The sequence below is a fragment of the Sturnus vulgaris genome, chromosome 1, assembly GCF_052056855.1.
Source record: "Sturnus vulgaris isolate bStuVul1 chromosome 1, bStuVul1.hap1, whole genome shotgun sequence".
In the NCBI taxonomy this organism is placed as follows: Eukaryota; Metazoa; Chordata; class Aves; order Passeriformes; family Sturnidae; genus Sturnus; species Sturnus vulgaris.
Window position 1 is genome coordinate 137,109,043 of NC_142243.1, and position 20,834 is coordinate 137,129,876.

Sequence of the window (20,834 nt, forward strand, 5' to 3'; positions counted from 1 at the left end):
AGATTTTATGTCAGCTTCTATTGATAATCTTGCGTAGAAAAAAGAGGTTAAATACGTTCTAGAATGTTATTAAAGTACCTTATAATTTTACAATTAATCTCAAAGTGAAAAAAATTACCCCAAAAGTAAAAAAATTAAACCATTCTATTTTGGCTCTGAATTTTCATTAATTATAGGAGTCTACTAGGAAAAAAAGGGCTTTTCAATTGAAGATAATTGGGTTTCCATTAAAAAAGCATAAATTCTGAGTGTAACAGTCTTATGTTTTGTAGCAATGAGTTAAATATTCTTTTGCAAAAAGCAAATATTTGCAGGAAAAGAATTGTTTTTGCAAACACATATATATCTAATATATAGAAAAATTTATATCAAAAACTTTGTGTAAAAGTTAGGTTCCATTGAACACTGTAACCATTCCATTAATAAACACAGTTTAAACTCACCTGGGTGATCAACTTCCAGGCAGAGCAATCACTGCAACTTATCTTAAAACCTTTTGTTTTATAATGGAATTTATTTTCATTTCAGCACAGCTTTGTATAGACAAATGAATTGCTAAACTGTTAGTCTTTTGCTTCAGAGTGATTGTCTTTTCATAGTAAACTAAATTATTTCTGCTTACAGATTTTATCTGAATTTAAGCTGTAAAGTTCTAAGATGCTATTGAACTACATGGCTATTAGTGTGCAAAATACTGTGACTATGCTTGAATTAATTATTTAAGTTGTTCTGAAACTGATGTTATGCTGATAATAAGTGAGAAAATCTCCAGGGAAAACAATTAACTGGGAAATACGTACTAAATATCTGGGTGCCAAGGTGTGACATTCAAAAATAGAGAATATATGAAGTGAATTGAATTGCTGCAACAATCAGGGAACTCTAAGAAATGAGAATAATAATCTGTAATAATATGTATCACACCAGTTTGTGCTACTTAATTCTGTGCCATGCAAATATGTATAGAAAAGTCATTATTCACATTTGAAATGCAAGTCTAGAGCAGTGGCTCCATATGGAAACAGGTTTGCTAGATCAATTTGCTAGACTATTGACCTTGAAAAATTGAGGAAAGTGTGGCACACACTTGGAAAGGACACACCTGAAATCTCAGTGCATGGAGCCTGAATAAATGTGTAGGACTCAAAAACCAAAGACTCATAGAATGGCCTGAGTTGGAAGGGTCTTAAGGACCTTAAAGATCACCTGCTTCCTATCCCCCTGTCCCCTGCAAGGACACCTTCCACTAGACCAGGCTGCTCAAAGCTCCATCCAGCTGTGTCTTGATCACTCCCATGGATGGAGCATCCACAATTTCTCTGGGCAACCTATTCCAGTGTCTCACCACTCTTACAGTAAAGAATTTCTTCCTAATATCTATTCTTTTAGTTTAAAGCCATTTCCCCTCATTCTATCACGACAGGCTCTTGTAGAAAAATCCTTCTCTGGCTTTTTTACTGAAGGCTTCTCTAAGGTCTCCCTGGAGCCTTCTCTTCTGCAAGCTGAAGAAGCAGGACCTTTGTCTGCTCCACAGAGGGTGGCTCAGAAGGGACAGCACTGCCAGATTTGGAGGCAGGAATGCTGGCTGCCCCTCACCTCACACCCCTCCTGCCCAGCCCGGCTCCTGGAGGTGCTCCTGGGACAGCCCCTGCAGAGCTGCTCCCCCTGGTTTAGCTGAGCACACCTTAGAGGGAGGATTTGCCCAGAGTTTACTGTTATCATTTGTTACTTTGGTTATAATGATGTTTTAGAGGTGTGATGTTCTCTTCACATCTAGGAGTGCTCCTCTTTATCAAATAGCTTGATTTTATTTGATAGCAGCCCCAAAATTATCAATGAAAATTTAACCAGTTTATCAGCTTTTTTCCCAAACAATAGGTTTGTGGTTTTGAGGAATTTTTGCTGACTGTTACACAGGAATGAATGCTATGTGTGTCTATCAGATTTCTCTATGGATTTTTGATTCTTATTTTATTAAGTACCTTAACTACCTAAACTCTTCTTTTTCATTAATATAACTGTGGCTTCAAGCATCTGTACTGCAAGTAGTTCAAATGAAGGATTTAGGGAGAGGTAGCACACAGCCATTATTTTGAAAAAGGTGGTTCTGCACAATGGAGCTAATCAAAGTAGGGTCAGGACCTTGGAGTCTCAGCATAGGGAGGTTTTTGTAAAGCCTCAATGCCTTCAGCAACATTCATAGTGAGAATGTCACAAAGATATAAAATTACCTCTGTGTCCTTTCTAACCTGTGGTATTTTTTACTGTTGTTTCTGGGAACTAAAGGCTTTGCTTACAAGAAATACTATTATTTAGTGTTAGGAAACAGATTTTTTTTCTTCAGTAATTTATCAGAAGGAGTATTATCCTCCTTCTGCAGATGGAAATCATTGTTTTACCAGAGATTTCACTGACAGTCTAAAGGTGGTGAAAAATAGCAGGAAATAACACTATTTTGTCTGAGGTTCTGCTTGTTCTATTACAGTAAAATTATTCTGATATATCTTTTTTTCTTCGAACTGTGTAAAATCCTTGAAGGATGTTATATTAATTGCATCATATAGAGAATCTTAGATACATCAATTTCAGAGAACCAGGATGCATAATTCTCATTCTGACCTCTCTTGAGTAACATATGCCATTGTGTAAGAAACAATTCTGGTGATTTGCACAGTTCTGCGTTTAATCTGAAACTACCAGATAATTAACAATATCTGAACTTTAATTAGCATATGATTTTCTATTTAAAAAATTCAAAACACTGTTACATAGTGTTCTGTAAGTAAGGGACAATAACTTAAATTCATTTCTGGCTAATGGGCTGACTCTCAGTTTCAAGAATTGTAAAGAAGCAGATTGGGTGATATTTAGGAGGGTCTTTAAAATGTTTCCCTTCCCTCATCCAAGCTAGTTTTTAGTCACATAAATTTGGGAAATATTATGCTAATGCTATGCTGAGAAAACATTTTTAAAATGAAAATACCTTTAAGATCTGAAGTTATTCTAAGAATTCTTAGACATTAAAGATCTTAAAAAATGTTTACAGAAGTTTTGATCTCAGAATAGTTCCAATCTAAGTACCTGTCTTGTGGAATGAAGTAAATTTCTCATGTCGTTTCAAATGATATTTTACAATTGTTTCTTTTCTGCAAATGTTACATAATATTGTTCTACTCTTTAAGTGGTTTCTTTGGTGAAGATGAAATTGTAAATAATATTAATAGATGTTGCATGTTTTCAGTAAAAGTGAACTCAGATTAACCTTACAAGCAAGGAAAGGTAAATCAGAGTATTTAAAATGAGATGTGGGAGACATAAGTAGTAAATGTTTTCTAATTACTCCCTTGAGGACAATGACTGAGAGAAAAAGAGAGTTCAGTTTTTCTGATCTGTAGGAGCAGTTTGCTTGCTCAGGATCTCCCTGCAGCTTTTTTTTTCGTTAGCTGCAATAAAACAAGAGTAAATCTGCTGAGGAAATACGTTTCAGGGAAAATAATGTTTTCTAAGCAGTTTACCTTGTTTATGGATTGATAAGGAAATGATGGTATCTATATCTTGCAGATTTGTTTCTCCTTTAGCTTGACATAAGTCAGCAGAAAATTTTCAGGAAAGTTATCAGATGAGCTTATGTTTTCTTATTGTGCAGGGATTTTCCAGGACATATCCTAATAATCAGTGAAAACAAAAGATTAAGAAAAAAGATTATGTGATATCCCCTCGAATCACATTTGATTTTGCAGGCTATCTTCTACTATCTATGGATTTAAGGACTTGGAAAGTGGAATCATACATGTACAAAGATATATTTATATCCTGTTCTTGAACAATTGTGGCCTTAGGCACTTCTGCTTACAAGAATAAGCACTCACCAGATGGCCATGTGTCAATCCAGCTGTTTTCTTCAGCCTGAATTCTTTTGAAGGTGCTGTGTCCCGGGACAAATTTGGTGAAAGGCATATTAAATGTTACATAATGAAGGTGGGATTAAGGGCAAAGTGCATATTTCTGTTCTTAAGCCATCAAGTATGCTGAAATACTTAACAGGTTTTTGGGTTGAAATAAAGTGTAATGAAACATAAATTCTGTGATAAGAAAAGATGGTTGCCGTGCCATCTTTTTATTTTATTTGTATTTGTTTTCCTGAGACCAAAGGACTGAAAACAAATTATGGAAATGAAAGGTTAATGTATAAAAAGTGCATAAACTGCATATTATTTGATTTTTAGCTTGCATTTGCAAAGTAGCATCTCAAAGAAACCCGAATTAGGTAGAACAATCATAGACAGAAGAGGTTTTTTTGAAAACAGAAATTATGCCTCTTTAAAAAGTAAGCTGTTGACTGGATGCCAGGACTATATGAAGTGGAAAAGATTTTGAGTGCAATGGTAGCAGAAACGGCATGTGAACCACTTGAGGAATGGAAACAAATACAGGAAGGATGCTTTGATTCAGTTTATCCAATGTGAGTAGGATGTACTAGTGTTAGAAGACCAATAAGGTCAGAAAAAGCAGAGTTATGACTCACACTGGATTCATTGAACAAGTGCAGGCTCTCCAGGCTGTCCTACAAACATGCTGAAGTTCACCAGGAGATAAAGTACTGGAGATACTGTTAAATGTAATTGCACAGTAAATTGGGAAGTCCCTGGATATCTGTGTTTTGCAACTGCCCTGACTTGAACATCCCAGACTTTTTAGGGGACTGTGTCCCTGATGGTGCATTTTCAGGAGACCTGACATGGTGCTGTGGCAGTCAAAAAGATCTGGAGAGTGTGAGAAGATGTACATTAGAGTTTATTACCTGCCATCACATGGCCAGGCTGTGGACCCGTTTCTCTGAAGTGAAACTTGGTGACTGATCTTGCCCTGTTTTAAATAGCAGATAAAATTCTGAAGGAGATCAGCAGCATGAAAGGGAAATTGGATAGCAAATGCTTCAAAGAAATAATTTTAAGAGCTTTGTTTTATTTTCCATTTTGTATACTTTCCTGAATTCCTTTCACATTGGAGAAGGGGGACTGATTGTTGGATATCCTTCTACCCTTAATTATGATTGCAGGGTTCTTCTTTTGAAGCTCATATTTATTCACCTTTGTATTATGTGGACTTATATTTCTTCAGGATCTTGGCTTTTTTTTCCAAAACTGTTGGGAATATTCTGGTTAGAGAAATGCATTCTGTGGTTCACTTATAACTTGATACAAGGCATCAGCTCTTATAACAAGATGAAATTCATCCACAGGACACATAAGATTTTCTATTCCTTCCAGTTTATATAGTGAATTATAGCTGTTTCATCCTAGCCATGTGCTGTACCTGGGTCTCTCTTTTGCCTCAATTAATCTGTCAGAATCAACTTTATTGTTCCAGTTGTCAAAACTCCTCCTAAACATCTCGGTTACCTTTATAAGTAATAGAAAGCAGTTAACTTCACTTTTAAAGATGATTATCTGGTTATCAAGTAGATGAGGCATACCACCAAAGGGGTTTGTGATGTAGCTGTGGTGTCATGTCCTAGAGACCTGTTTCAATTATGTTTATGATTTGATGTGTAATGATTTTAAGGTAGTTTTTGATGAGACATTAGGAGATACCTGCTTGACCATCATAAACTCTATATTTTCACTTCAATATATAACACATCTTAGATTACCTTTTAAGAATTTTGTTGTGGTGATACTTATAATTTTTCCTTTCTTGATTTATTTGCCTTTTACTTTATCTTAAACAACAGTTTTTCACACACTGTGTTTTTCAAAGAGATGGGATTTTAAGCAATATCTTTGTGATTTTGAACAGTCTGGAATAATATGGTACCTTTATATATTCCAGCAGAAAGTTTACAGTTCTTTCTCCTTTTAATTTTTTTAATTCGGTCCTGACATTAACATTTAATTCCTAGACTAGATGAAAGTATCTTTGTAAATTAATTCTGCATCAATAACAGCTTGTTTTCAGAACAGATATTAGTGCAGTTGAAACTGGAGGTTGCCCTGATATTCCAAAAGCCGTATTGTATGAAAAAACCAGTCAGAGAAAAATCTACTTGGTGTTTGAAAATTACTGCAGGAACATATTTTTTGATAGAAAGAAAAACTTGTTGACAAGCTAATTTTCAAGCTCACTTAAAGACACAAATACTTAAGAACTGCCTCACTGCTTCCTACTTTACCAAATATTTACAGCATCTGTAAGTTCTCTTGAAGTAATGCCAGAATATTTTCTAGTGCTCTCCTGTATTTATATAACATTGTGCACTTTAAAAGTTCTTTAAAAAATTATACCATATGCCAACATACGTGAAGCCAACGATTTTTGTCTTTTGATTTGGCTTGCCTCTGGACTACTTCCTTTTAGATTTCCAGTTGTCCCTAGGCACTTAGACATTGGTGAGTCCTGTATTACTTCTGCCCTTACAGTTTCAAGTTCAGCTCCTGGATCACCCTGACCCATAGGATGACAGAGTAATTTGGGTTGGAGAGAACCTCAAGAGCTGTCTAGTCCAACCCTTAGCAGGAGTCCAAAGCAAGGTCAGCATGACATTAATACAGGTTCCTCAGGGCTGGTCAGGTCTTGAAAACATTCAAGGATGAAAACAGCACAACTTCTCTGGGTAACTTGATCCATTACTTCACTGTACCTATGGTAAAAATGTGTCTACTTATACCAGTCAGAGCTGCTGTGAATTGCTTGGCTCTGTCTTTTTGACATTCTCCCCTGTATAATCTGATAAACTGCTGTTAGGTACTCCCACAGCCATCACTGCTCCAGTCAGAATGAACCCAGCTCTCCCAGCCAGCTTGGTGGCCTTCCAATAAACTTAATCTAGTTTACCAATGTCAGTGTTTTACTTTGGGTCTCAAAACTGCTTACAATATTCTAGATGCCGGCTAATTACTGCTGAATAGAGGGGAATAATCTGTCCTCTTGTTCTACTTGTGCTCAAGTCAGTACAACCAAGGCTGCCCTTCTTTCCTGCCAAGACCCATTGCTGATTCCATCTTTTAAATTTTATTTTTCCTTCTCTAATTTAGCAATAGGATGATGTTTGCTGCATTGCTTAGTTCCATAGAGAAATCAGGTTTTAGGAACTCCTTTGTAAGACTGTATATGTGAGTATTGGTTAGTGAAATTGATAAATAGATGACACCACACTACAAAGGAAAGGATGTGAAAACTTTTGAAGAAAGTTTTTTTCACATGTTCAATAGAAATATGAATGTTCCTTTTTACTGATGTTTTAATTAGTGATCTAAATCTATTGGAAATTTGGATGATTTAGAAGGTGAGTTTTGCAAATCGGATTACAGTCAGTTCTTTTTCTTCAAGGTAGAAGTGGATTGGAATGTTTTGAATACCGAGGAAAAAATTATAGCATAAGGAATGGGAATGATGGATGAATGCATAGAGAACCACTGTACATCTAGCTAGATTTACTGGTCCAGGCACTGTACTGCTCAGAAGTAACAACACCATAGCTCTCTCCTTTATGTTAGTGCAAGGCAAGAATGCCAGTAGAGGTGCACAGGGCCAGGCTCAGGAGACCAAAGGGTGCTGAATACACAGAAAGAACTGGCTGAGGGGAGAACAGCTGGAACAATGCCAATGTGACTCATCAGAAGAAAATTATAGAGTTAAAAAAGTAGGATCCAAGAATTAGAAATAAAAAAGAGGAAGATAGGATAGGATTCAGGACTACAAAGCAGAAGACAAGATTAGCAGCCAAGAATAAGTCTAAGGTAGACTGGCTGCAGCTCCATATTAAGAAGCCCAAGGCAATGGTGGATCTCATTATATGCCTAACATCTAATAAAAGTGCAGTGCAAGAATTAATCTCCTGAGGGACAACTGTGTGCCATGTGATAGCTAAAGCAGAACTGGCAAAGGCAGGCCTGGCTGGCTGTACCTCAATTTTCTTTATGGATCTTGACAGGAGTGACAAATGTAAACACAGATTATTGAGATGGCTATGTATAAATTACATAAAAGGGCAGATTAATCATTGCCTTCATCTTGAGTTTGTGTGTATGCAAGCTAAACATATATTGTATGTACTCATTTGTGTGTGGCATTTTGTAAAAACATCTGAATTTCTTGCTTGATATAAATGTAATGTTATTGCTGAAATTATTAGTAAGTATTTGGCTTTATTTTTAATGCCAGACTTCATTAGGCAGCCATTAACAAAAGTTTTAGAAAGAATCAAACAATCCAGTAACATTCATTCAAATGATGTGTGGTAATAACTAAAATTTGCAATGCCTTTAGACGTTGTGAATTCACACCAAGAGGTATAGAACATTTCAAATTGCTGTGCTCTGGCTGCTTAAGAGCTTTTTGTTAGTGAGTCAAAGAACTATTGAAAGAGTCCAGAATGATTCTTTAATCTTCTGGTAATAGCACAATAGACAATTGTCTGAAACATCTTCCCAGCATTTTGATCACTAAAAACATTGACCAGATTTGTATGTCCCTATGTAAATGCTAGGAAATAAAAACTGATGAGTAGACTATAAAAAAAGAAAAGATAATAAAATAGAAAGACGTTTAGAAATCACTGACAATGTCAATTGCCTGGACAGCTGTGTGACTGTATAGTCCAAGATGGAAGAATTGTAACAATAGAGTAAAACAACATGAAACACTTTAAACTCCCTTTGAACTAGAAGTTCCAAACCAGTTTCTTTGCAGAAATAAGAGCATCAGTGTCAGACGAGTTGCAGCTCTATGTATCCTGTCAGCCATTTACTGGTACTTCACAAAGAAGTCAAAATGTTTGCAGAGGTTGTTATATTAGGAAGCAGACTACATATTTGCTTTTCAGCTTTAATAACCATGCATTTGTCACTATAGGACAGTAATCTCTTGAAGTTAAAAGGCATAGGCACTAACACCTAACTGTCCTTTTGTTAGGCTCTCCAGCTGATTTCTACTAACACAGATAAAAATGCTTTTAGAAACTTTGGAATACTTGTTTGATAGAATCTGTAATAATGAAATTATTCTCACTCTTCGACACTGCAAAATATGACAAAACCATCTTACTATTAAAATTACAGAAACAACTTTTAATCAATCCCTCTGCTTTCAGCAGACTTCCCATTTTTGAAACAGCTTGAAGAGGTTGGGTTGACTGCTTAATGGGTTGTAAAGTCCGGAATGTTGCCTTTATTATATGAGACTTTACTGGGGTGGAAATGAAAATTTAACCATATTCCAGCAAAAGAAGCCTGTATTTCCAGCCTGGGGAAAGTCAGGAGATAATTTTCCTACTGTCATGGCTGGTATTGAAAGACAAAAGATAAAGAATCTGAAAGAAACCTTTTGGCTAATCTTTATAATGTGCAGGTACATTTCACCACACCCTGGACCACCTAACTGTTCACCCCAGGGGAGGTGTGATGCTCATTACTGTCCTTGTACTCATGTTTTCTGATGAGGGATATTGGAGCACACAGGGTAGCTGATGGAGCCGATGGAAACCAGTGGCCATGCTGATCCAGCCATGGGGGCTGCAGCTCCCTGTCAGTGTGCAGTCAGATGGTGCAAATCCTACAGCACAGGACACAGGGACAGCACTGGAGAGGGATGGGAAATGGTATCGGTTTTTCAGATTTAATGGGGGCATAGCACTTGGTTAAAATTTCTTTTTCAGTCCAATAGCTGATCTTGTCATACAATGGGTGACATTTAGAAAAAAAGAAAGTTAAATTTGGAGGAGGAAATGGAGGAAGGATGTGAAATATATGAAGATGTGATGCCTTGGGGCAACTTTAACCACACAAAAACTGAAAAAGCAATAGCACAAAACTGAAGAAATGGTTGCATTTTACAGTTGGAGTATATGACATGGAAGAACTGAATACTTTTGAAAAAGTCAATATTTGCACAATGGAAGTGCCATTTTACTCTTGAGGCGGTCAGCAAATGAGCACTTCAAAAGCTGCCTTGTATAGGACTGCAATTTAAGAAACAAATGTAAAACTAAAATGCCAGCATGGCTTCTGTCAGACAAGCAATATGGTTCCTTTGGTCCTCTGTGCTGGAGTTATGGAGACACTAATATGCAATACACTACTGTAATCCACTTCCTAAACAAAATTAAGTCAGATACAAGGTTAAAAGTACACCTCAGCAGCAGAATAACGGGTTATTAGGAGCAGTTAATGAGTGAATGTGAGGTATCTGAACTTTGTCCAGCAATAAAGACAATTTAATTTCATTTAGTAGATGTTTCCTTGTAGGCAGCTAGCAGATGCTGAGACTGTAACTCAGACAAGGTATAAACAAAACCTTTAAATAGTATTGTATATTAAGACATTCAGATTTAATGAATGGATCAATTAACTTTCCCAGTTTTAATCTTAAAACATCCTGAAGCTGTAACAGTTAAATAATCATTTGACTAATCATAATTTCAGTGACATCTATCCCAACAAAAAGCATTTTATGGGAAATACCTTTACGTACAACCAAGAAAAAAGAGACAAGGTAATTATTTGATGATCTTTTTTCACATTATATTTCTAAAATTATTTACTTTCAAGTTGCATTTCTTGCCAAAACAATTCTCTGTCTTCACTATATATCACTAAATTATTACTATTGCATTGACTAAAAAAACCACACCAAACCAGCACAATAAGTTTTTTTTTTATTTTTGGAAATATCTGATTTGTTATATACAGCCCACTGCTTTGCAGTAGTTTAAAATCTGACATTCTTTTGATGTGGAAATGAAACAGAAAATCAAAACCACGTGTTTTTGACTTTGTGCACTGCAGAATGACTCTAGAATAACTTTGTGCAATGATGATTCTGTTTGCCACTTCATGTTTAATTCAGAAGGGCTCATTCCATCGACTGCTGGGCAAGCTCAGTGTAGGGTCTGCAGGCCAACGCCTGTTATTCTGAGTCACCACACCATTACCTATCCCCTAACTGCAGTAGGATTAACAGTTCCATCCATGGTTTGCACATGATGCTATGGTCCATGGTCCATCTTTCTTCCCCAGCGCAGCGTGCCCGTCCTGTGGCCAGCAGGAGCCCTGCTCACACAGGCACTCCTGTCCTGGCTATCCCTGAGCTGCTGGGGGCCAGTGGTACTGTGGCCATGGCAGTGCAGGGTTTGGCACAGCAGTGACATCTGCCTGGGGGCTCTGACGGTGCTGAAGGCCTGAGGGTAGCTCTGCATTGCCTTTTCCGTAGTGGGGTGGTGGCCCAGTACACCAGGCTGTACTTTCCAGTCCTGGTAGCTTTAGGCTAAATCACCAGAAGCCACATTCATAACTTTGCTCTTCAATGAAGAATTATCCTAGGGAAGGTTAGGTAAGGGGATAGGACTCAATATATACACTTTTCTCTAGGCAAAACTATTTTTCATTTCTCAGAAGGGCTAAGTAGTTGCTCTTTTAAAAGGAGTTGCTTAAAAGGACACTCCTTTCATTCTGATATGATGTTCCATTATCTCTGATGATCAAGACAGCTGTTTAATCATTGCTTTTCCATTTCCAATTGAATATATAAGTAATAATATGCACAGTCTTCTTCATCAAGCAAAAACATTAATGGCATCAAAAGAACAAGTCAGTAAATATTAAAACTTCTGAGCGTTATGAGTGGCTAAGTTCACTTTCACACTTAAAGGCTGGGAGGGACTTGAGTGGTTGTTGATGAACACAAGTATGGTAAATTAGTACAGATCAGGAAGAATGATAAAGATTGGTGTAGAATGTGCAACCATTTTTATAAGTGTGGAGTTATGGTTATGATTGGTCACTCTCTGCAGCAGATGTACAGTCTGACTTGCATGAGCATTTTTTCTTGTTCATTTCCCTGTCTTAAAATGAACAAAATAACTTACAATTTCTAAGTGTAAAAATAATTTTTGAGGAAAGGTACTGAAATGCTATTTTGAAATCCTATTTAGATACTGCACGGTCTTTCAGAATATTTCCCAGGGTAACATTCCTTGTTAGAGAACAGAAAAAAATGATCTGTGTAGTTTATGAAAGATGGTTCTTTTAAAATGATAAAAAAGGGACCAATTTAACGGATAAACCTGGACATCCTTCTCTTCTGCAGTACTACACAGGTCTGGCATTTTACCCCATGAATTATTTTCTCCATGTGGCTGAGTACAATGTTGCTATCCCGAAGAGTTCAACAAGCCACTGATGTGTTAGGTAGATTATTTTCCCCATTGTTTTCTTTCAGTCCTGTCTCTGCTGCTCATCGTATCATTCTGTACTGTCTTATTTCCAAACAATCACCTGGTGATCATGGACAATTCATCTTGAAGTTTTATTTTTCTGAAAAGATAACAGTAGCAGCCAATCAGATTTCTGCAAACACAGAAATGCCTGTATATGAAGAGAAGGAAAAATATATTTCTGCTATTTATTATATTTGCATATAGTGCCATGCAGATTGACATTAATTTAGTGCTAACGTGTAACAAAAACAAATAGCCATGGTATTTTGTTTTTATTCAGATCTAACCTGAATACTGCTGCATGATACTGTCTTACTGCTGATCACCAGTCACCTGCCAGTTCCATGTTTGATATTACTGTTAACGAGCTCAAATACCTTCGTAATATTCTAGTTTCTGAGCCACATGTACATTTTCCCTACAAACCACCTCTAGTGCAGTCCCATCCTTTCAGACTTCCCAGCCCAGCAGTTCAGCAAGATGCATGTTTGTTTGCACAGCTGCAACATCACTCTGTCTTTTGATTTGATAATCCTATCTATCTATTTACTTGGGGGAAAAAAATTAACATTTGTCAGTTTGAAGTTCTTGTAAACAGGCTAGGCCCCAAAAGACACATGTACTTTATAGATAGCATGCAGCACATTCTGTCTCCTGTTTAATCTTTCATGAACTCAGTAATCATAGGCAAATCACTAATCTCTCTGCTTTCCTTTCTGCACTGGTGAAACAGTTGTGGCAAGAATATTCTATGAGGATTTAGATGTCTTTTCTAAGCTTTGTGAAACTTTTGGACATGCTGGAAATTTTGTACAAGTTGAAACTGAGGAGCTAACTTGACTGTGATAGCAAAGCGGAGTAAAATTAACAGAAACCAAGATGTAACTTCTATTCTGGAAAAAAAACTTCATTTTAAAAGTTCAGGCAGTGTGGTGACAAATGCAGTTTAATAGCAGGAGGGACCAAGTCCAGAGCTGATCTGTGGTAGCGTGTCACAACACCACCATATCTTTGTGCCTTTGCTCTTGCAGTACCGGTCGGGGCGGGATCCTCACCGGGGCTCGGACAACGTGTCCAACAAGTCTTCGGACAGCGATGTCAGCGACGTCTCGGCCGTGTCCCGCACCAGCAGCGCCTCCCGCTTCAGCAGCACGAGCTACATGTCTGTGCAGTCAGAGCGCCCCAGGGGAAACAAGAAAATCAGGTGAGCTCTAGTGTCAGCTGTAGCTGTGTAACTTTGGCGATGGAATACTCATCAATATTTGTATTTGACAGCAGCATTTTGCCTAGAATGACATTTGCAGGGATTTTGCAAAATACTGGCTTAAATGTCTTTTTTATCTAATGCTTCTTCATGGAATTTGTTTTTAGCCAAGTTTTGTTGTCTTGGATTATCTAACATACACTGAAATAACAAACATATGCTGTCAGCAAGCATTAGACACACTTTCTGAAAACCATTTTGTAAAATATACTTAATATGGCTGAAAAGACAGTTTAACTTGAAAATTTGTGCCAACAGAGGCATCTTATTTTTCGTTTAAATAGATGGCTGAACTTTTATAGATGTATTATTTAATACTTACCCAGACCAGTTCCATTTATTTAATATTACACTAGTTCAATTTAACTGTAGATGTACAATTATTGAGCTGTTCTTCAACAAGATTTGCATTGTGTATCTATGACCAAAACACAGCATTTTCTTTTTCTGCACCCTATGTTCACTCAGAGGAGCTTTGGCTTTCATTTGGTGCAAAGATGAAAGATAATTTTTCTAGAAGGTGTAACCCACCTCCATCACCTATAGTAATTCTCAGAAAATTGTCCTCTTAAAAGAAAGCATTTTCAAAAGTTAAGCATCTGCTCATGTGAGCATTGTTAGGACTACATTGTTTATGTCATACATTTCTTTCTAAATGTGAGGTATTACCATGCAAGTTATTTGAATCGGGACTTACTAAGAAAATGTTCCAAAGTTCTCTAGTGTAGGCTGGACTCCTAGCCAGCATGGCTTACATCATGTTTGCTTCTATCCTTTAATTTTTATTTCATTTCTTTTGCATTTCCTTTCTTCATGCATGCTCTTCTCCATGACCTTAACTTTAATTTATTCTTTTGTTTTTCTTTTTGCATGCCTTTTTCAATTTTTGTTGACTTCAGAAGGACAAGGGATATAGAGGGGAAAAAAGAGGGAGGGCTGGAAGGGGATGAACAAGATGAAGTATTTCCTGAGGAGGAAGAAAAAGAGGAGGTGGAGGAAAAAGCAAAAGAGCAAGAAATAAATGAAAAAGAGGAAGGGCAAGAAGTGACAGAGAACTGTGATAAGGAGGAGATCAAAGAATCAGGGCATGATGAAAAAGCTCAAGAAGACCAAGCTGAGGAAGGGAAAGAGGATGACAGGTAAAATATATTTCTGTTTATATAGATCTATTCTTTCTCCTGTACCAGTACCCTACTTGTCTTCCCTTTTTATTCCCTTCGCTTGCTTTTTGCCTATGCTCTCTACAGCTCTTATTTTGTTTGTTTTTGCTTTCAGTCATCATGCTTTCATATTTAATCAAGTTTCATTCTCAGCTTCAATGAACTTGTTCTGTATACCAAATGAGGCAGCACGCCAACTTGACTCATTAATATACATACAACTGCAGCATAATATTTTTTAAATTAGTTTAGACTAAAGTTTGGGTTTGACTGTAATAAACAGTAGAAATTGTAAGCTTCTTTATTTATTTCCTACTTGAATTATTATTTCATGGAAAAATGTTTTGTTTGAGTGAAAACTCAGCAATATCAAAATTATCTTTACCTTTATTTATGGCCATACTAAAGAAGAAAATTTAGACTGTTTTTTTTCAGTCCTCTTTGTGGTGCATACTGATTGACAATCAATGTGGATAAAGCAGAGTCTTCCTTTTCCTTTCTTTGTTCCATGTGAATTGCTGTCAAGGATTGCTGTATTGTAAAAGGGTCATGCACTTCAGCTGCTGTATTGTATCCAGAAACATTGCAGCACAATTGGCTCTGGTTTTATCAGATAATATTCTAGAATTATACATTTTGCCACAAATCCTTAAAACAATGTAAATGACATTTTGTATTGCAAAATCCATGCATGTTGCATTGAGAGAAATACAACCTTATTTCTTTCTTCATTAGAAAAAATTAGTTTCAGATTTGATGAATATTCTTGAACCGATTCTCAGCCACACAAGAATGGCAGAAAATCTCAGAAAAAATATATTTTCTTTTAGCCTGACAATTCTGCACTACCTCTAGATAACTTATGCCTGTAAAATTGTGCTCATATACATTAGGGTAAGCACAGAGCAATCTATGGAAATCCATTTTCTTTCTTTGCTACAAACTTATACCCGTACATGCTTGTATATGCTCACATACATAACGTACTCAAAACAAAGGGGGTACAAAGAGAAAATCATAATGCCTAGTGTATAGTCTTGGGTGATGTGAACTAACACAGCCATACTACTGCCTTTATATAATGTGCCATCACTCCTTCAATCATGTTCATGCATTTTAGATTTTAGCAAAAATAGGTGTTCAGAACCAGCTGTCTTTAAGAGTGCCTTGCGTATGTGTTCCAGGCACTGCTGTTATGTGTGAAAGGATTATTTAAAGACCTTTTCCTCTTCTATTTCTCACTAATTTCCCAGTCTAATGGATCTGAAAGTCCTGCCTTTCAAAAGCATGACTCTGTTCCTGGTTTCTAGATTCCATTCAAACTGGTCTCTAGCCAATATGCTGTCCCTCATAAAAAGTAAAGTCCTTTTTGAGAAACAGCTCCTTGTTTCCTGTGCCAGTTTGTTCTGGTTGCCAGCTGCTCTCTGCCTTCAGGAAGAAGTGGCACCAGCCAGGAGTCTCTACTCTATAAAGAAAGAGGATATTATTAAGTGACGGTTGTGACTTTTGTTTGTGTTAGATTTTGGTTCCCTTCATGGAAATCAGTCTTTAATATTATTTGCCTACTTTGCACATATTGACTACTTTTAGTATTCAAATTGTGAATAAACAGAAAAATTTATATTCACCTTCCTTTCCCACGGTAGAGTCAGTGCTCATTTTTTAGTATTGTCTGAACATTTTTCTAGGGTAAGAACCAAAAAAAAAGGAAAAGCAAGATTGTTTCCTAGATAGGGGCTAAAGGTATGTATACACACATAGTTGTGTCTCATTAACATATTGAAATATTATGACTTCTGTATTCATTGGACAAGCCCAAAGGCCAGATCAGTTGTCAGCATTTTTTTTGAAATTTTGAAAATTCAACACCTTCTGCTCATTTCTCTGGCAATTTTTAAAATAACACATACTTGGCTATTTATAAGATAAGGTAATGACTTTGGCTTCCAAAAAAGAATGCTTTCATACAAACTACAAGTATTAAAAGTAACCAAACATATCAATTAACATATTAATAGGTATTTGAGAGACCCGGCAGAACAAAGGCAGCCAACTTTTCCTTGATAGAATAGTAGGAAATTATCATGGAGTTCTTGAGAGCTTGGGCATCAAGGAGAGCTACACTGCAGATGGAAATTTTCAAGATATATTTTTACTTCTTTTACAGAGGTGCATCTGTAGTTGGACAGCTGTCACCTTTCCTCTGGGCACTCTGGAATGCAAGGGCTGCTCACAATCACTTCATCATCAAAAATTACCTTGTTAAAGATACCTCATGCCTCTTGATGTTACTGTATTTATATAACTTATGAGTGATGGTAATAGTCCCACTAAGGTCTTCAATCTGCTGAGATCATGGGTGGGTTGAAATGACTCTAAACACAGACATCCATCACTAATTCATCCCATGCCTATTTCAAAGAGTACCTTGGCACAATGAAAGGCATTAGCTTTTGGAGCACTGAAGTACATTAAATCAATTAATCTTTTTTTTGGCAGAAATGGTTGCAGCATCAGATTTTGCCTTAATTAAACCTTGTAAAACTTAATTTTGGCATATGCTCGACCTATAGGGAAATCATAATTGTGTTCTTTCTCTGCAGTACATGTTAGCAAACAAAGAGTGGCTCCAGCTTTGCTCCTGAGTATTTGTTATGTAGGGTTCACTGACTTTTTTTCTTACTCCATCTCCTTCATAATCTCAGGGCCAAAAATAAAGGCTTCTTAGGTATAATCTTTGATCATTAATACTTTTTATTGAAGGCAATCTGTTTAAGACTGCTCTAAATTTTATCCTTTCTTAATATTTTTCTAAATATCAGTCCTAAGTATTGATTCTGATAGTCACAATAGTTTTGTTTTATGATGTGAATACACAGCAAATGTAGTCACATAGCAGGATTTCACTGTTGAAATACAGTAGAAAAATACAACTTCTGTTCCAAGCACAGAGTCTAAATCATGAAATAACTTATGAGGCCAGAGAGGGGAGCACAGAAGAAAAATGAGATGTTCCACATGATGGAGATAGGTGCAACACAGTGTTGGGAACATCTTGACAACAGAGAATGGATGCTAAAAGGAGATTTGAGGAGAGAAAATAACATATCTTTGTGAATGTTTCTGGAGAGCTGTTTTCAAGCATTCAAGGCATTTAGGACAAAACATGAGGTGCTTGCTAAAAACATATCAAATGGATGAGTGGCAAGTTTGATGATCAGGAGTTGATCTTTCAGTCTTGAATGAGAGATGATAGATAGAAACAAGTTCTTAGATACTGGAAATAAGGATAAATTATGTACAACTGTGTAAAAGAGAGTTTAATTTTTACTGATGTGTGGAGGAAGATGAGACAGCCAAACAGAACGGCTACGAAACTTATATTTTCTCCAGTATGCTGGAAGGGGTTATTGAGTAAATTGCCAGGGCTGGAGAAAAGCACTGCAGTATCTGTCATTTGAAATGGAGAGAGAGAGAGAGTGTGGACAGAGAGGACAGAGATGGGAAATAAAAAGCATATGCAAGCCACAGAGTTTTGTAATGTATTTGGAATGAAGCAGTGATATCCCGTGTGAAGAAAGAAAGAAAGAAAGAAAGAAAGAAAGAAAGAAAGAAAGAAAGAAAGAAAGAAAGAAAGAAAGAAAGAAAGAAAGAAAGAAAGAAAGAAAGAAAGAAAGAAAGAAAGAAAGAAAGAAAGAAAGAAAGAAAGAAAGAAAGAAAGAAAGAAAGAAAGAAAGAAAGAAAGAAAGTGAATTTTAAAGATGGTAGAAGGAATAGAGCTGATTAAATAGTAAGATGACACAACCAAGAAAGGAAAATTTGTAGTGGAAAAATTCAGCTGGGATGTAATTTTTCAGAGCACTTAAAAAAGTAATGTATTTCTTCAGATACAAAACCTATTCTCTTACTAAAGGTTCTTTATGCTTTTTGTGCCCCTTAATTTGTTAGGTATAAAAATTAATTTCAGATTCACTTTCTAGTTCTAGTTCATTCATGAAAAGAAAAGAAGAAGACTAGAGAATTTAATTTGCAGGTTTTAAAACTGATTCCTGAAGAGTATTTGTTCCTTAGTTTTTCATTAAATTGTAATTTTAGTATTTCAGGTTTTATTACCCTTCCACTGTGGCTGCAGTGATTAACAGTTAAATGCAGTATTTTTCTAGAGGAAAAAGCATGTCAATGCATTCTTTGAAAGCCCCTTCATAGGGGTGGAAGCCAGTAATGGTTTTGAAAGTCTTTATCCTGGTAAAAATATAGAAAACTGTACAAAAGATAACAGACACTAAGAATCCATTTTCAATGTGTATGTGCTGTTTGGTTTCTTAAAGCTATTTCAAAAGCATTTCAATGATTGCTTCAACTGCACAACGATATGAAAGAAATTAATTGTATCTAACCTTTGTAGCCAAACAAGCCACACATATTTGGAAGAGAAAATGGTAGCCTGAGACTCTTACCCATTGATCAGTCTTTTAGCAGAATTGCAGTACAGGTAGTCTGTGCTTCCAACAGAGAGAGAGGGAGAGGGAGAGAGATGGATGGATAGATAGATAGATAGACAGACAGACAGATAGATAGATAAATAGATAGATAGATAGATAGATAGATAGATAGATAGATAGATAGATAGATAGATAGATAGATAGATAGATAGATAGACAGATAAACAAAGGTTAATTCGGAGTAATTTCTGCCATGGAAATGGGTCCAGTTGTGTCAGTGTTCAGGTAGGTTTCCAGGGAAAGATGCCAGCATGCAGATCTCAACAGAAGATGTTGGTCTAACAACTTTTTCAACATGATAAAAAAATGATCTTGCCATTCCTGGGATGAGAATGGCAGGTTGCAGTACAATGTTCATCAGCTCTTTTCAGCTGCAAAACATTGAGTTACTAGGCAATTGGGGCAGGTGTGATGCACTGGGTCCTTGAACAAGAAGCAGCAACTTTATTCTGTTCTCTCTAACATAACTCCTCTGCACTCTTACGATTTGATAAGCAGAGCTGCTTACATATTGCCTGTCTGTCTTTAAAATCAGAGGACCTAAAAAAGGATTTTTTAAAAAAGACCTATAAAAATGTAAGATTTTCCTAGTATTATTGATCTGGGTAGAGTCTGTTAGGAATTTATGAAAAACTCTTGCCTATTTGAAGCATAAATTCACAGCCACTACTTTTTAATGTAAGATTTTTACCTTTAGTTTTCTACAGAAAGGCAAATATTTAAAAGCTATAAATTCATAGAGCTACTGGTCTGTACCAACACACATGGACAATAATTTGGCCATTTGGTTTTAAAAATTTTCAAAAATGACATTTAGAAGAAAATTACCTGTAGCCTCTGGGAAAATATTGTGAAAAAATATGCAAAAGATCAATGGTTCCAAACGGAATTATATGAACAAATATATTTGTTATGAAATCTGTACTGAGAATAGAAGTAATTTAAGAAATCTAGTAAAGTCACCTGTTTCTAAGTTATTTGTCACTGTCTACAGAACTCTTGGAGACCCGTTTTTCTTGTTACTTTGAAGTAAATACAAAAGATATATAGGTTCCTTTACAGTTAGTAAATTCTTTTTGATATGCTGGGATACAAGAAATTAATGAATTTGAAAGTACTCATTATTAACAGCTGAACAGTAAAAATAAGTCATTTGAAACAGTCTGCAGCTTTGATATAAGGCATCCAGCAGGGAACTCAGACCTTTTTACTTTGACTGCAATGCAATATCTTTGAGACTGCTTCCCTCTCCACGAAATGCAGCCTGCACTTTCACCTCTGTTGAGCCATCTCTGACCTGTGATCCATAAAGCACTGATGCACTCCTTAAACACTTACTAAAGTTTATTTAAAAACTGTGCATCAACAGTTTAAACAAAACATAACCACAAGAAATGCAGAGAGAAATCCCTGTAGACATGCAAGGAAGCAGAGATGAGGGAAAAAATTAAAATGAGGGTTTGAAGCAAATATAAATGTTGAAATTAGTTTTTGCATCTTTAAGTGTGTTAAAAAAAGACTCATTTTCTGCAAATATTTAAAGCTAGATTGAATCATAAGGTTTTCAATAGACAGACTTTTTAATCTTTATTTGTACAGGATTGAGCACAAGAATAGCAACAGCAAAAACTAGAAGTGTAGAAACTTATCAAAACAAGGGAATTCTTTCTTGGACATTATGATTGGACAGATGT

The 20,834-nt window shown here is 36.2% G+C and overlaps 1 protein-coding gene across 50 annotated transcripts in view; it reads left to right on the forward strand.

The window, feature by feature from the left end:
- Positions 1-20,834, forward strand: part of RIMS2 (regulating synaptic membrane exocytosis 2) — a 447,523-nt gene that overhangs the window by 362,725 nt on the left and 63,964 nt on the right. For 42 of the 50 annotated variants that reach the window (XM_088177854.1, XM_088177865.1, XM_088177882.1 and 39 more), the window contains one exon: positions 13,246-13,418. The exons of the other annotated variants lie outside the window; for them this stretch is intronic. In XM_088177854.1, the coding sequence (XP_088033980.1) occupies positions 13,246-13,418 (173 nt within the window). The remainder of the gene's footprint in view (positions 1-13,245; positions 13,419-20,834) is intronic. 50 annotated transcript variants of the gene reach the window in all.